We start from the raw sequence: 14,339 nt of genomic DNA on the forward strand, positions 1-14,339 counted from the left end.
TCTGTTGTTATCTACCTCAGATAGGATATTGCATTGGGACGTTACACCACGTCCCAGTTCTGCTGTCCGTGTGGTCCGCTTCATCCATCTATACATGCAACTGAGAGACTACAGTGTGAACTCTCCTCCATCAGCCCAGCTCTTCATCATTACACTGTAGGAAAGACTCTCCCAACATTTCCCTTCCATTTCCACCTGCGCTACAGTCATTTATCATGGGCTGCCTCCCACTTCCTCTCCGACCAGCCCTCTTCCTGGCCCACCACCCACTTTCAGAAACTGTTCTGCAAACTCCGACAGAGCAAACTCTGCCAGCTAGACAAGGCTGGTATCGCCGCCCCCTTTAACTGACAGACTCTGAGGATAAAGAAATAAGAGGCGGCAACAGTAACCTTGAAACACTAAAGACCTTATTTGAAGTCAGACTGACTTTGATGGGAGGAGGCACGTTTCAGCTCTAGCTCAGTGCAACAGTGGAGGCCGAAGAGAGAGAGAGAGAGAAGGAAAGAAAGAACGAATGAGAGAGAAAGAAATCTAGACAGAAAGAGAGGAACGAAAAGAGAGACCACCTTGACAAAATAAACAGTACGGCAGGGCAGAGGGTTGCTTCATCTAACTTTTAAAAAGTTATGCTTTCAAGGGAAGAAATACACAGATATGTGTTTGTGTGTGTGTGTGTGCGTGTGTGTGTGTGTGTGAGAGAGAGACAGAGCCTGACAGAGACAGCAGGTTTCCATGGCGTTGAGGAAAAAAAAAAGCAGAGAAAGCTTGGAATATGATTAAAAGCTAATTGCTGTGAAAGAGATTTGAGATGTGGAAGAGAAGAAGGACTGCTCAGAAGTGAAGAGAGAGGAAGTACGGGGTAATCCCCCTTTGAAGATAGCGCCGCTCAATCACGCTTTGATGTTCGCCCCCTTTCTGCCTCACTCCATTTTATTTGGGCACCTGTGACTGGATGACACACACCATAGTGACGCGTAAAGAGCGTTTTGCTCTTTCTCCCTGTCCTCTCTCTCTCTCTTGCCCTCCTTTAAACGACGATCTCATGAATACATACATGGCGAGTGGAAATGTAAAGCTGAATCCAGATGGTGGTATCAGAGTGATGTCAGTCTAAGCTATTGTACATGACATGGTGAGACCAGGCAGCTGGGCATTCAAGACACACTTAACGCGCACTGCTTCGTACTTGTGTTACAGTTCTCGTTGAAAGGACACTGATGTGAGTAAGTGCTCTGTGGGTTGTCTCTCTTTTTTTTTTTTTGGTGTTCCTTTTGGTACTGAGAAAGCAAACACTGCCTCATATCAGTGAATGAAAACAACACAAAGGTGTCAATCCAAGAACAATTACTGGTGGCAGGCAGCAGTTTGATGTCTGAGTGGAGCCTGATCAAAAGTGGATCAATGATAAACTCAGGCAGGGCGTGTAATGGACAGCACTTTACCGTCGATTTGGAAAACCGAGGCTGCTCTTCCTCAACTCCAGTCCGACCGAGGCTAAATGCCACAATAACCTCAGTTAAAACACATACACAGAGAGAGAGAGAGAGAGAGAGAGAGAGAGAGAGAGAGAAGAGGATTCACAAGTGAAAAGGGCCGGTGGGATGTTTAATGTTTTGTGGAGGAGAGAGGCTTTCATGCTTTGTGAGTGAAGTATCCATTAGCAGGAGGTCTGAGAGAGGTAGTCTGCGTTTACAGAATTTCAGAACGGACAGAAGTTAGCCCGAGGCCTGTTAAACACGCTCTCTCAGCCTCCCCTCCACCTCCTTTACCTCTCTCACATGTTATAATCGGTATAATTCAAAAACAGCTATAACCATGTAATAACCATATCAGCCAAGAAATAAGATGTTTATTACAAACAGACATTCGAGAATTAGATCTGAATGCAGCAGTAGAATACAATGGTGTTTTCTTTTCCTTTTTTCTTGTTTACATCACATCATATATATATCTCCAAAATGAAGATATGTGACAAATGAGGTGCTTGGTAGGTGAGGACTGACCAATAGTGAGGCATTAGGGGGTTAAGGAGATCTTTAGAGGTGAAACTGAAGGGTAGACTCAGCCTCTTCTCCTCCTCCTCCCTTATGACAGCCTCTTTTCTTTCTTACCCACGTTTCTATAGTTCAAAGCCACTGGGCTTGTTCTGAATGTTAAATACAAGTCTGCAGTGCAATCTATCCATGATAAGCATAATACACCACCAGTGCACCCTGTGAGTAAATGTGACTGATCTGTCAAAGAGCAAACACACACACACACAGACATGCAAATATACACACATATGAACTCACATATCCACATATCCAGCTCTCGCTCATTCATTCTAAAATGCGCAGACGCTGATGCATCAGCCCGTTTTCAACACAAACTTCAGTCTCCGTAGACTCCATATGCAAATACAACATGCCAGCTCCCCCTGAGAGTGACTGTGATGTCGATAAAAAGAGAGAGAAAAAAAAAAAATGTAAGAAAAAAGTCTTTTCTGCTGAAGGTGAAAGCCAGTTCAACCACAGCTAGGGAAAAAAAAAAGAAGAAAAAGAAAAAGATATAGAAAACCAGCCACGTCTTGGAGGGATGCAATCAGTAGGCTAAGCTGTAACTAAATTTAAGTGGCCAAAATACATCCAGACACACACCCACACACATACATCCACACAGACGTTCTCACAAACGTTTCTCAATATCCTACCATGTGGCTGCGGCTTTGGGCTTTTGTTCAGTTGTTAGTTAATAAAATGAGCAGCTATGAAGTACAAGAGAGAAGCCTTTTTGCTTCATAAAGACAATTCTAAACATCTAACTGGCTGCCTGCTCCCTGGTGACATTACATTTTAACCCACAGTGCCAGACATTGCTCTGGAGGCTGTGTGGGTGAGCTAACTGCTGCTCTCAGGTCAGTGAGAGTCATGCAGTCTACACAGAAGGCCGCAGCTGAAAGACGAATACAAAAGTAATTACTGGAATAGTTTTGCAATTGTTCAGACTAATCACCAGAGGTCTTATGAGATGAAAAATTGTCCAAAATGCAGAAATGTCCAAACCATGGCACAAAAGGTGGAAAAAAAATAAATAAAATATCGGTAGAGCAAAACCCACACACTTCTGTGGGTAGCTGATACTATGCCAGTATACAGTGACCCCTAAAGCATACAGTGAGTCAGACTGCTGATTAATTCTGGTTTTGCTGAGAGGGCCTTTCTAGTAAAAACAAAACAAAACAAAACAAATCAAAACAAAACCAGCCCAAACTTTATTTCAATTTATTGTGAAGAGAGTATTTAGCAGCAAAGCTCAAACTGCTTTATTAATTTACTGAACTAGACGATTTTTTCTGTGCCCCCTGTTTTAACAGGAAGAAAGAGTTACCAAATAAACAGTGATACTACCATAACTGCTTCATTGGATCTGGTAAAATCATACTTTTGAGGGGAGAGAGAGAGAGAGAGTAGTGGACATTTTAAACTTTGAAAAGAGGATCAATCACCCCAAATGCTCACAGAAAACATGAGGCCAGTAACAACAACCGTTCAGGAGGTACACAGCCCTCTGTCTAAACCACATTTCAGTCATGTCTGACCCTCCCTATTTTCATCCAAGCGTCGTATTCATCATCTGTTTATCTGTACAACCCTTCAGCTGTCCAGCCGTGTTTCCTTGTCTTCATGCTGCTGTAAAGTGCGTTTGTACCGTGAACATGACATAATAAAGGCACATGGTATGCACGACAGGGCCACTCTTTCTCTCAGCAAGAATCGCACTGTTTCCAACCTTTTCAGTGAACATGCAACACGCACGTACATACAGAAATACACATACGAGAACACACGTGTCCCTGTGCACAGGGTGGGTGGTTTCTATTAATATACATGTGTGTGATTGTGAATGTACTTACATACTGAAAGAAATGTATTGACTTGATGTAAATGCTTGCGACTGATGTCCTTTCATAAAAACAGAAATTAAATATTTATCAGGAACATAAGGGACTTTAGAAATCAGCGTAAAAAATAAATGCATGTTTAGCAACAACATAATCTGCTGCATGTTCTTCTAGTGATGGCCTCACTAACCCTCATTTAGACCAGTATGTCTATGCCTTACAAATTAGTACCCGTGTAAGGATCTGTGTTACCAGTCACAGAGGCCTTTAGAAAAAATGGCATGAGGGAAAAGGTGTTTTCCTGATGCCAAATGGAGGAGGTCACTGAATTAGTTTATGTATAGTTTCATCGGCGGAAACACTGAGGAAACTGTTTTGTGTCCTCTTGCTGACTGTCCCTTAAATCTAATCAGATCAGAAATGTCATTTTGGTTTTGTTTTGATTCTATTACTGCCATTTCGTCTGTCTCCGTAATGCCTCACATGCAGACGAGGGTGTGTGTGTGTGTATGTGTGTGCGCACGCATGTGATGGAAGGAAGGAATAAATGGGTTCATTCATTAAAGTTACACACCATTAAAAAATGAGTTTTTTTTCAGTACAGTGAACAAACTTCACCGCGCTCCATGCGGATGTGTTCAGCGAGGATAATGTGTTCAACGTGCCATATTCGTGTCACTGTCAGAGACACGACACGTGCACTCACACCTTACAGAACAAACTAAAATCAGTCTGTTAGAGTGATAGTTGTTGAATGCGGTGCACTAGATCAATGGCAGCATCCAATAATAAGGCACACTCAAAACAAAAGGTTTCTCTGATTAAGGCGCTCTCTCTGCATCTCTCTCTCTCTTCCCCTCACTCTCTTGTCTGGAATCGACCCTGTCTGAGTCCAGAGCGGTCTCTTTCCTCCTGTCTCATTTAACAATCACAAGGACCAGGAAAACCCAATGTGGGGCCGCACTGCCCTGACAAGAGCTTTACATATTTAGCCGTGATTCGGCTTAAGGCTTTGATCAAATTTAGCTCATTCTGGTCATAACTGACTTCACATTCGCTGAAAAGGGTGGAACTAATGGTCTTTCTTTTGGTTCTTGTGATGGAACATGTTTTATTAAAGGACTCAATGGCACTACCGATATTAAGCCCATTAAAATATAGTCCAGTCGCTATGCCCGTGGCAGCTGTGCTACGTTTTAACCAGTTCCGGGAACTATTTAGCACCTTCTTTATTACTGATAACGGCCACTCACGGGGACACGAGAGGCTGCGAACCTTGCCGGGGTCCAGTCATGTTGATATCCCTTACCTGTGTTCACTTCCAGAAGCCTCTTTTTCTTCATCTGCCGTTCCTGCTTCTCTCGTTCGGCTTTCTCTTTGGCTGCCCGTGCTCTCCTCTGCTTCTCCTCTGCCTCCCTTCTCCTCATGTTCTCCTTCGAGGCTTGCTATGTAGACAAGAGACAGAGATGGGATAGTGTGTTAAGAGACTGAGGTAGTGGCCATAAAACAGGCACCCAAAACAAACAAACAACCAGACAAACAAACCAAAACCCTCCGATGCAGGACTCTGAGAGAGAGAGAGAGAGAGAGAGAAAGACACTTTTCAAAGATGGGAAGAGATATAAAAGAACAAGAAGAAGATCTGGGGAGTGGCAGAGAGGGCTGAGAACGTGGGATCTAGGGGAAAAAAAAAAAAAAAAAAAAAAGTGCGAGACAGCTAATGAAAAGGAAATGATACAATGCGTAATGGGAGAGAAGCAATAGAATCAGAGGAAAGCAGGCAAGAAAAGAGGAAAAAGGTAGAAGCAGGAATAGGAACCACAAAAAAAAAAAAAAGAACAGAAGGACAGAGAGAAAAAAGAGAGACATCTCATTAGCAAAAACCTCTTTTCACAGTAATTTTGACAGCAGACCAAACACTTCACATATTCTCAAGAAAGTCCGAGAGGTAAGCAAAGGCCTCTTATTTGTTAAATCTTTTTATTTTTTATTTCTTTGTCTTTTTTTTTTTGGGAGCCATTAGTGGCTGTAGAGGCTTATTAGAAATATATAACTCTTATTTCCACAGATGAAAGATAGTTTTCGAGGTGTAAGAAGACTCAGACAATCAGAACAGGCAGCGGAATCTGAAAAACATCATTAGAGCAGAGTCACCTCTCTACTATAGTACTCTCCTACTCCCTTTCTTAAAAGCCACGCAGACGGCACAGATGTGATTTGAAAAACACAGCACCTTTAAAGAATAACTGGGAAAATGACACACCTCATACACGGTGAGTGGGGGAAAAATAGAATAAGAGGCAGAGAGAAGAAAAGGTTCTTTCAACACTACCGTATATTATCCAGAGGCTTACACACACTTACAGTGTTAGTGTTATGAAGTTGTTACACTCATTTTCTGGGTAAAAGCCATCCATATAACTACAACAGGATGTGACAATAGGGCTTGTTTTGGCGGAGAATAGTCAAATGCTGCTCAAAATAGATAAAAGCTTTATGTAACACGAGGAGAAAAAAAAAAAAAATTCAAAATGAATTACAGTGGAGGTATATCCACGTGTGTCCCTGATCATGAAGCGGCACAGATTTTCATGGTCGAGTGTTTACTGTGGTTCAGGAAAATACTACTCTTGGTGCAAAAGAAATGCAGAAATGTATAGGGTACATGGTTAAAGCAGATACAGGTTGCTAAAACCGTCGCATATCCTTAAAATATCTTTTTTGTTTCTTTGTCCGTACCCTACAGCAGGATCTTTCAATGCATCGATTCTAATCAGCGAGAGGAGGACTAGTGCGAGTTCTCACACTGAAGGGGAACAGCAGGCAAAGTAAACGGCCTGCTTTCTGGAACGTCTAAATTCTGCTCCGATGACAACCCGCCGAGCTCTCGCTCTCTCACAGTCCTGGAGCATGCTGGCGTCTTATCGATGTCTTTCATTTTACACAAAACACTTTCAAACATTCACTCATTCTTCTCTCCTCTCACTCATAGACGGCTGAGCAACTGGAGAGCTTAAAAATAAATACATAAATAAATAAATAAATATATAAAGGGGGAATGGGGCGGTTTGGGAGGAGGCGGGGGGGGGGGGCAGTTGGCTGCGGCATTGCGCAAAGACATATATATGTCGGCGTACGGCTTAAAGATCTTAAAGATCCATACTACCAGTGGGCAGGACTTTTATTAAGCAGGATATATGAGTATTGACATTGTGCACAGTGGCATATAACTTATATGATAACAGAGCTTATTCCCGTTGCTTATGCAGTTATGGCCACGGTGCACTGATATCAGCGTAAATCCATGCAGTGTGCAGATACGGAGACAGACGCTTTTAAATCACCTTAAAGCAGCTTTCCCTCTTCACACTTCTGTGACTACGCTTCAGACAGAGGGCCTGAGCTTTAAGGACTTTCATTAGAATTAAGAGTAGCGGTAAACTCAGTCAAGTGTAAATATGAATCCCAAAGCACACATACCAATACAAACACGCGGGAGAAAAGGATGTCTGTCACCATGCTATTCTTGAACGGTCATATTTTCACAATTTTGAAATGGACAGCATTGAATGAATGCTGATTATGGTTTTTTCTTTTTTTTTCCCCTGGGGTGTACAAACATTTTTATCAGTCAGCAATGTGAAAATCGTCTCCTAAATGCAAACATATTGTAATAATCAGGGCACTGTAACTGTACAAACTGAATTAACAGCTATTTGGATTTTTGCTGATTTGGTGATAATTTGGCCAAAAGATAAATCTTAGAGCACCTCTGAAAAACGTGTAGGTCAGAGAGACTGGGAAATTAAAAAAAAAACAAAACAAAAAAGAACAGCCTCTGATGTCCATCAATCGGCAATCTGTACTGCTGACACTGAAAGCCACCATCCACACAACAGGGGGGAAGGGTCTAGTGATGGAGAGATGCCATCGTCACAGTGATATTCCATTAATTCAACACTATTCCAGGGGCCCTAATCTTACCTGCCTCCACAGCTCTCCTGATCCGAAACCTTGGAAACCACGGCTGACAGCTAAGTCAATGCCGCGTTTGTGAAAGCGGAGGCGAGGCCCGGCCAAAGCGTCGATAGCACTTTAAAACATGACGGTCGCGGATGAGGCGCCAGAGCGTGACAATTAAGATCCGACACCGGCCTGCGGCCTGACGGGGCCCGGTTCTGAGTCAGCATGTGGACTGCCTACGCGTGTGCGTACGGCCACCAGACCCAGACGCGCTGGAATCGCAAAGCTTGACAAAGCGGTGGAACTCAAGTGGCAAGTTTGGAAAACCCGGGCGAAGAATTGTAGAGTAGAAATGTTGCAAATGGGCAGTTACGACGCCAAATGTATAGTAAATAAGTTTTCCCCCCCAGCCCTGGTCAACACGGCTGACATATCGTAAAAACAGTTTTCGGCAAGGTTTCTTTGAAAGCCTGAGAGGTGATAAACGGTAAACAGCATATTTACTCATTCCGAGAGAAGGGAGAGACTGCAGGTATTGTGTGCACAATGCTTCTGAACCTCTGGCTGTCACCCTTGTTGCAGCATTGTAATTTGGGCTGTAAAGTATACAGTGCCACATCAAGGCCTCCTGCATTTGAACAGTGGGTGGAAAATGAATGACACCCAACCAAGCATTACAGAAATATCCTCCACTGTGCCTCTCTCTTGTTCATAACACATCAGCTGGTGTGATTCAAAACCCACAAAAAAAAATACCAGGCATCATTTGTGCACATGAATGTGTGCGTGTGTGTGTGTATGTGTGTGTGTGTGTGAGAGAGAGAGAGAGAGACAGAGAGGGAGAGAGTGAGAGAGAGAGAATGAGAACCTACAGCATCTGCTGTGTAATTTTACATCTAAAACACATTTTTCAGACAGCACAAAGCGTGTATAATTGCAGCTGGCTGTGAAGGCCACTGGAGTCACAGAAGCATTAACAAGTTCATGTGCCTTTTGGTAAGCCTGTTGGCAATGCACTGTCTCTTTACTGACTCCCTGAGAAGGCCATTCTAGCTAGATGTTAATGAAGGTCTACAGACACAGATCGTAGTGTCAAAACACATATTGTCCTTCTCAGCCTAATATCACCTAATGACTTCCAATGGCAATTAATTAGTTTTGAAATTATTACAACATTATAATTCAGTCACCGATCCCTCCTCTCACTCCGTCTTGCTCTCTCACTCACTCACCGACACACACAATAGAGCACACACTCACATAGTTGTTAGAGGGTTTGTACGTGTCGCAGTGCTTGACAGAGATTAGACAGACATAAAAAGGAGAGTTGTGAGAACTTGGGGAAGCCGCTGTAGCGCTGAACGACCCAAACACACACTCACTGACAAGTTTTGTGAGTGTGGATGTTAAAAGTGAGCTCTCTTAGACTGATGAGATCCAGTGTGGATGTGTGGAGGAGGGAATCCCACACAGAGCTGAGAAAGGGAAACGGGACTGATTTAATGATCTATCTCTCTGAACGGACACTAAGCGGGAAGGAGGGAAAAACTCCCACACACAATGTGTGAAGCTTCGCTTGCAGTTTCTACAGCTGTTGTGTTGTATTTGTTTGTGTGTGTGTGTGTGTGTGTGTTAGAGAGAGGCGGAAGAGAAGGGGGGGGGGGCAGAGAGAGAGCGAGAGAGAGAAACTCCTTGCGACCGTTAGGAGACAGAGTCATGTTATGGGTGATTGATGCCCAACAAACCAGAAGCTGAGAGCTGGGCCTCTCATAAGACAGGCCTTAATATAGATCATTTAGACTCCACGTCCACTTTGGATTGTTCCCACTAATCTGAGCCAGCTATTCGCAGTGCCGCTCGCAGCAGCAGCACCGCCACCAGAATGGTAAAATTGCAGAATTATACTGGAAACAGCACAGTCGCAAGCAACGGTGAAAAGTGAAGTGGGGATAAGACGCAACGCTTCTCATTTGAATAACTTTGTAGTAAATGTGTTTATGTGCAAACTAGGGAAACACGATGGATACCGGATGCAAAGCAAGGGCAAAACTCTTTGGTCCCTCCTCACCAGTCTGTTTTCTCATTATGAAGTCAGTCTCAATTTCGTAGCCGCTGTCTAAACTTAATTACAATGATCGTGCCTAGACTAAGGCCCAGGCTCTTTCCTTTGGCTTGTGTCAAAAGTTTTTTTTTTTTTTCCCTTTTTTGATAGAGGACAATTTAGTATGATATGAAATTACAGTGGATAACAAAGGAGAATAAAGTTACTTTCAGAAAGCGTAATTGCTTTGGGTTTAAAAATGAAAAGCCTTTATTTTCATATTAGAAATCACTGCAATGTCAAATAATTTCAAGCTCCAGTCTGACAACTGGAGGGGAGAAAAAAAAAAAAGAATATTTCAACTTATTTGACAAAGCAAGGTAGAAACTTCTTAGTCCAAATTCAAGATTTAGTCTACATCAACGCAAGTTGTCTTAAAGTGTATGTTTAGGTTATCGACTGTATATTTTTTTAGCCCTATATTACAAAGTATGTATGTTTTGATAACCTACCTTTCGTAGTTTATGCTTATTTATGTGAAAATAGGAATATTACAAACGCAACTGAATAAACCAAAATTAGGTTCACTGCTTGGACCCCAAATAAGTAAAAAACACAAATAAAATACCTAATGAGGGATTTTAGGGCCAAACATGTCATTTGTCAGCACCGTTAAGATTTTGAGTGTTCAGTCCACTCAGTCTCCCAAATCTGAACACCTCTGAACACCTAATTCAGTACCAGTGGACCAGTGACCACAGAGGACCAGAGGAGGTATGTGTTGACACACAAGAAATGCTACTTTGGTTTCTCATTAATACATCCTATTAATCTTTGTGTGAAACAAGCACATTCCCCAAATGAGCTTAAAAACCAGTGTCTCAGTGAATGGCTTTGAAGAGGCTGCATAAAAACACTCGATCAATCCCTCTGAAAAGCATTTTGAAAAGGGACAAGTGATTTACCCATTCCCTGAGTAAAATGCCATACACCTTGTAGTTGGAGTGCAAAACAATTGATGTCAATGCCCGAGAGATAAAATCTATGTTGTTGGGAATAGTAAATGAGGAACTCAATAGGTGGTCAAGGGCACCACCCCGGGGTGGAGGGGGGGGGGGGGGTGTTCCCATCCAGACCAGTAAAAAAAACAAACAAACAAGGGTGAGTGAAGACAATGTAGAGTCAATACACTCAATGAATGACATTACTGTCTGAGTAAAGGGCTTCCACCCTCCTTCCCTTTCACATTAACGCTGGGTACAAGGCATGGTGATGAGGAAAACCAGAGGAGGCACCCCTGGACCAAAACCACACTGAAATTTAACAGCATTTTGTTGAATTTAACAAACAAACAGAAACCCTAAAGAATCACATAAAAACACTGTTATCCTATGGGGGGGTGTTGAGGCTAAAAAAAAAGGATTCTTAAAATGTGTTGAGAGTCTGATTGAGGTTTTAAAGAGGACACTATGCATAACTCTACACTTTAGGAGACAGCATTAGCTCCATTTACAGGCAGTGCTGAGAAAACTAGTGGGATGTCCTTTCTCTCTCTCTCCCCCATGCCTGCAGGTCTTGCTGTGCACATTGCCTCCCTCCTGTCTGTCTACCATTAGCTACGGTCAATTGGATTCCTGTCAGTACCACAGCATTGCTGTAGGTCTCCTTCGAACGGATGAATGAGCAGAGTGTGTGTGCATGCGCGTGCTCACAAACACACGCTCTCACACACACGCACATACATACACACACACATATAAGGGGGAGTTTCCAGGGCAGTGACATGACACGATGTGCATTCTTTAGTTCAGAGCTAAATCACTGCAGGCTATGAATGAGAGCATACTCAAGTCAGGCATGAGGTCAGCCAATGACAGGAACTGATAGACATGCCTATTCACTGTCTATTTCTAATCTCTCTAATGCACACAACAGTCAAGAAAACAGAGGTACTGCACTGTGTGCGTGTGTGTGTGTATGTGTGCACGTGCGTAGGTGTACGTGATCCACTGCTTGGACGGCGCTGCCAGCATGGGGTCACAGGTCAGCACTGGTAATGATACACTGTGGCTGTACAGCCAACTCCCTAGTCACTCCCATCAGTGGGACTATGGGATGTGCACCAGAGCGGGTGTACAAAAGGCCAGAAACCCCAACGGGTGGAATGGGATGGGGAGACAGCCAAAGCGACAGAGACAGAGAGGAGGGCAAGACAGAGAGAGCAGTTACCATTCAATATATCTTAGAGAAATAGCCTGGGAATGCAGATGTTCAAGCTAGAAAGGCTACCCTGATTTGAAATTACTTGAAGCAAGACCCCACACCCCCCCCCCCCCCCCCCCCCCCAGCCGGGACAATCATGAGCACTTTACCAGTAAGAACATAACAGCAGATGGCTCAATGGCTCGGTTTTTTTAAAAGCACAGTGGCTCCACGGGAAGAACTTCTTCACTCTTACAATTCTTTAGTAGTGCATGTAAATACACACACACACACACACACACACACACACACACACATACATGTACACCCCCCCTCCCCAATTTCATTTTGTCAATATTACTGAAACTACTAGACCTGGTCCTCATCTATAGCATTATGTAAACATATTCATTTAATTCCCTCTATCTGGGCTCCTTTTCTGCATCTTAGAACCCTTCTACATTGTCAGTTTATGCAAATTTCCCTCTGTTTTTCACCCAGTAGCAAGAAGGTGTCTGTAGCACCAGTGAGGGGAAGAAGACATAAACGGGGCACAAGATGTGAGTGTGTGTAGATAGGGCAATGTAAGGGAGTGAGCACAGAGGTGTCACCGCATTCACTGTCTTCTAATCAGGTAATAAGAGCAATCAGGCCTTGAGATGTAACAGGGTTTACGGCAGAGTAGAGGAGCACCTTCATCTCTCATTCATCTCACTGCTCTATTTCTGGATGCTGTTCTCTAGCATGTGTGCGTGTGTTGGGGGGGGGGGGGGGGGGGGGGGGTCCAACGGTAAAGAAAGGCCAGGTGAACTGGGCCATTCATACACGGGTTAGTGTCTCTTTCCAACTCTTCAGAAAGTGGTTGACATAAAAAAAGGGAAGAATTGGGAAACAAAAGAGAAAAGGTACGATATCTATTATACATGAAGGAGTAAATCTGTAACTGAGAGGACAGGTGTGTTTGTGTGTGTGTGTGTTAGTGAAAGTCAAACTATGTGAGCAAATTCCTGTATAATCCGGCCTGGCCATTGGTCCCCCGCCACTCCTCAACATTGATTTAAAGAAAGTGCTAGTGAAGAGGTGCAGAGTCAGTGACCTGGAAAAAAAGAGTGTGTGAGTACTTGAGAGTGTCAGTGAGAGAGATGGAGAGAGACAAAAAGAGAGTTAGTGACAGACAACAGCTCCCGAACGTATTGACCGACACAAGACAGAGTAAATATGATGTTCTGTTAAATGACCAAATGCAAAACGTCAGTATTACTCAGGAAAGCGTCGGCCGGTGGTCTCAGGGCCTACCACTGCACACATCATTGGAAGTGGAAGATTGCTTGGGTATAGAACAAACAGCCCAAGACGTGAAACCACTTATCGACGCATGCATCATAGTAAAGCACTGATGTCTCCTTTTTGTTATTTTGGGCGTGTTCTCATTTTGTGAAATATGAGTGGCCAAACGCAAAAATAAATAAATAATTCACAGGCACTGTAATGGATTTCATGTCAAAAACAAACAGCGCTGAGACGTATTAAATTTCAGTTGTGTGTGTGCGGTGTGTGTGTGTGTGTGTGTGTGTGTGCGTGCGGTGTCACTTGAAAGGTACCAAACTGCAGTGTGCCCCTGCTCTGGAGCAGGAAGTGAGATAAGACTACGGTCTAGCATTATCATGGCAACATGGCCAAGGACTGCTTTTTCAAAGGGACTGCTCCAGGAGCCCATTTGCATGCATCTGATGTTAGGCCCCTACAATGGCTCATTCCCCAAATTTCAGAATTTCGATCATGAAATCATTTAAAATAATAAAAGCAATGAGATTCGTCTCATCATTGTAGCAGCCAAGTGGAAAATAACTTTGCATTTCAAATGGCATTTCATAAAACAGACAGGCTGGCTCCCTTTCGTCAGATTACGGCTGCTATAACATTTAGAATGAGAATGAGGAATATGTGCGCGCGTGTGTGCACTGAGGAAAAAAAAAAAAAAAAAACCCAAAACAAAACATATAACCTCCCCCCCCCCCTCCCCCTCCCACACACAAAAAATAAAAAAGAGAACGACAAAAAAAGGGAGGGAAAAAACCCTCAATTCTACAGAAAGAAAGACAAAGAGCAAGGGAGCGTGAAATCCATTTTGGTGTCGAACTGTCACTCAAGTGCGGGAGTGCGGTGCTTTGCTGCTAATTACTTCACATTATCTTTCACCCCCAGTCCACCGCACAACTAATACAAGTGATTAAACAATGCATCTAA

At 43.3% G+C, this 14,339-nt stretch overlaps 1 protein-coding gene across 1 annotated transcript in view; it reads right to left on the minus strand.

Annotated features, from left to right (window-relative positions):
* LOC115810159 (protein diaphanous homolog 3-like) overlaps nt 1–14,339 on the minus strand; it is a 215,309-nt gene that overhangs the window by 47,013 nt on the left and 153,957 nt on the right. The window contains exon 27 of the mRNA XM_030772085.1: nt 5,196–5,331. Coding sequence (XP_030627945.1) covers nt 5,196–5,331 — 136 coding nt within the window. The remainder of the gene's footprint in view (nt 1–5,195; nt 5,332–14,339) is intronic.

Source organism: Chanos chanos, chromosome 4, assembly GCF_902362185.1.
Source record: "Chanos chanos chromosome 4, fChaCha1.1, whole genome shotgun sequence".
NCBI lineage: Eukaryota > Metazoa > Chordata > Actinopteri > Gonorynchiformes > Chanidae > Chanos > Chanos chanos.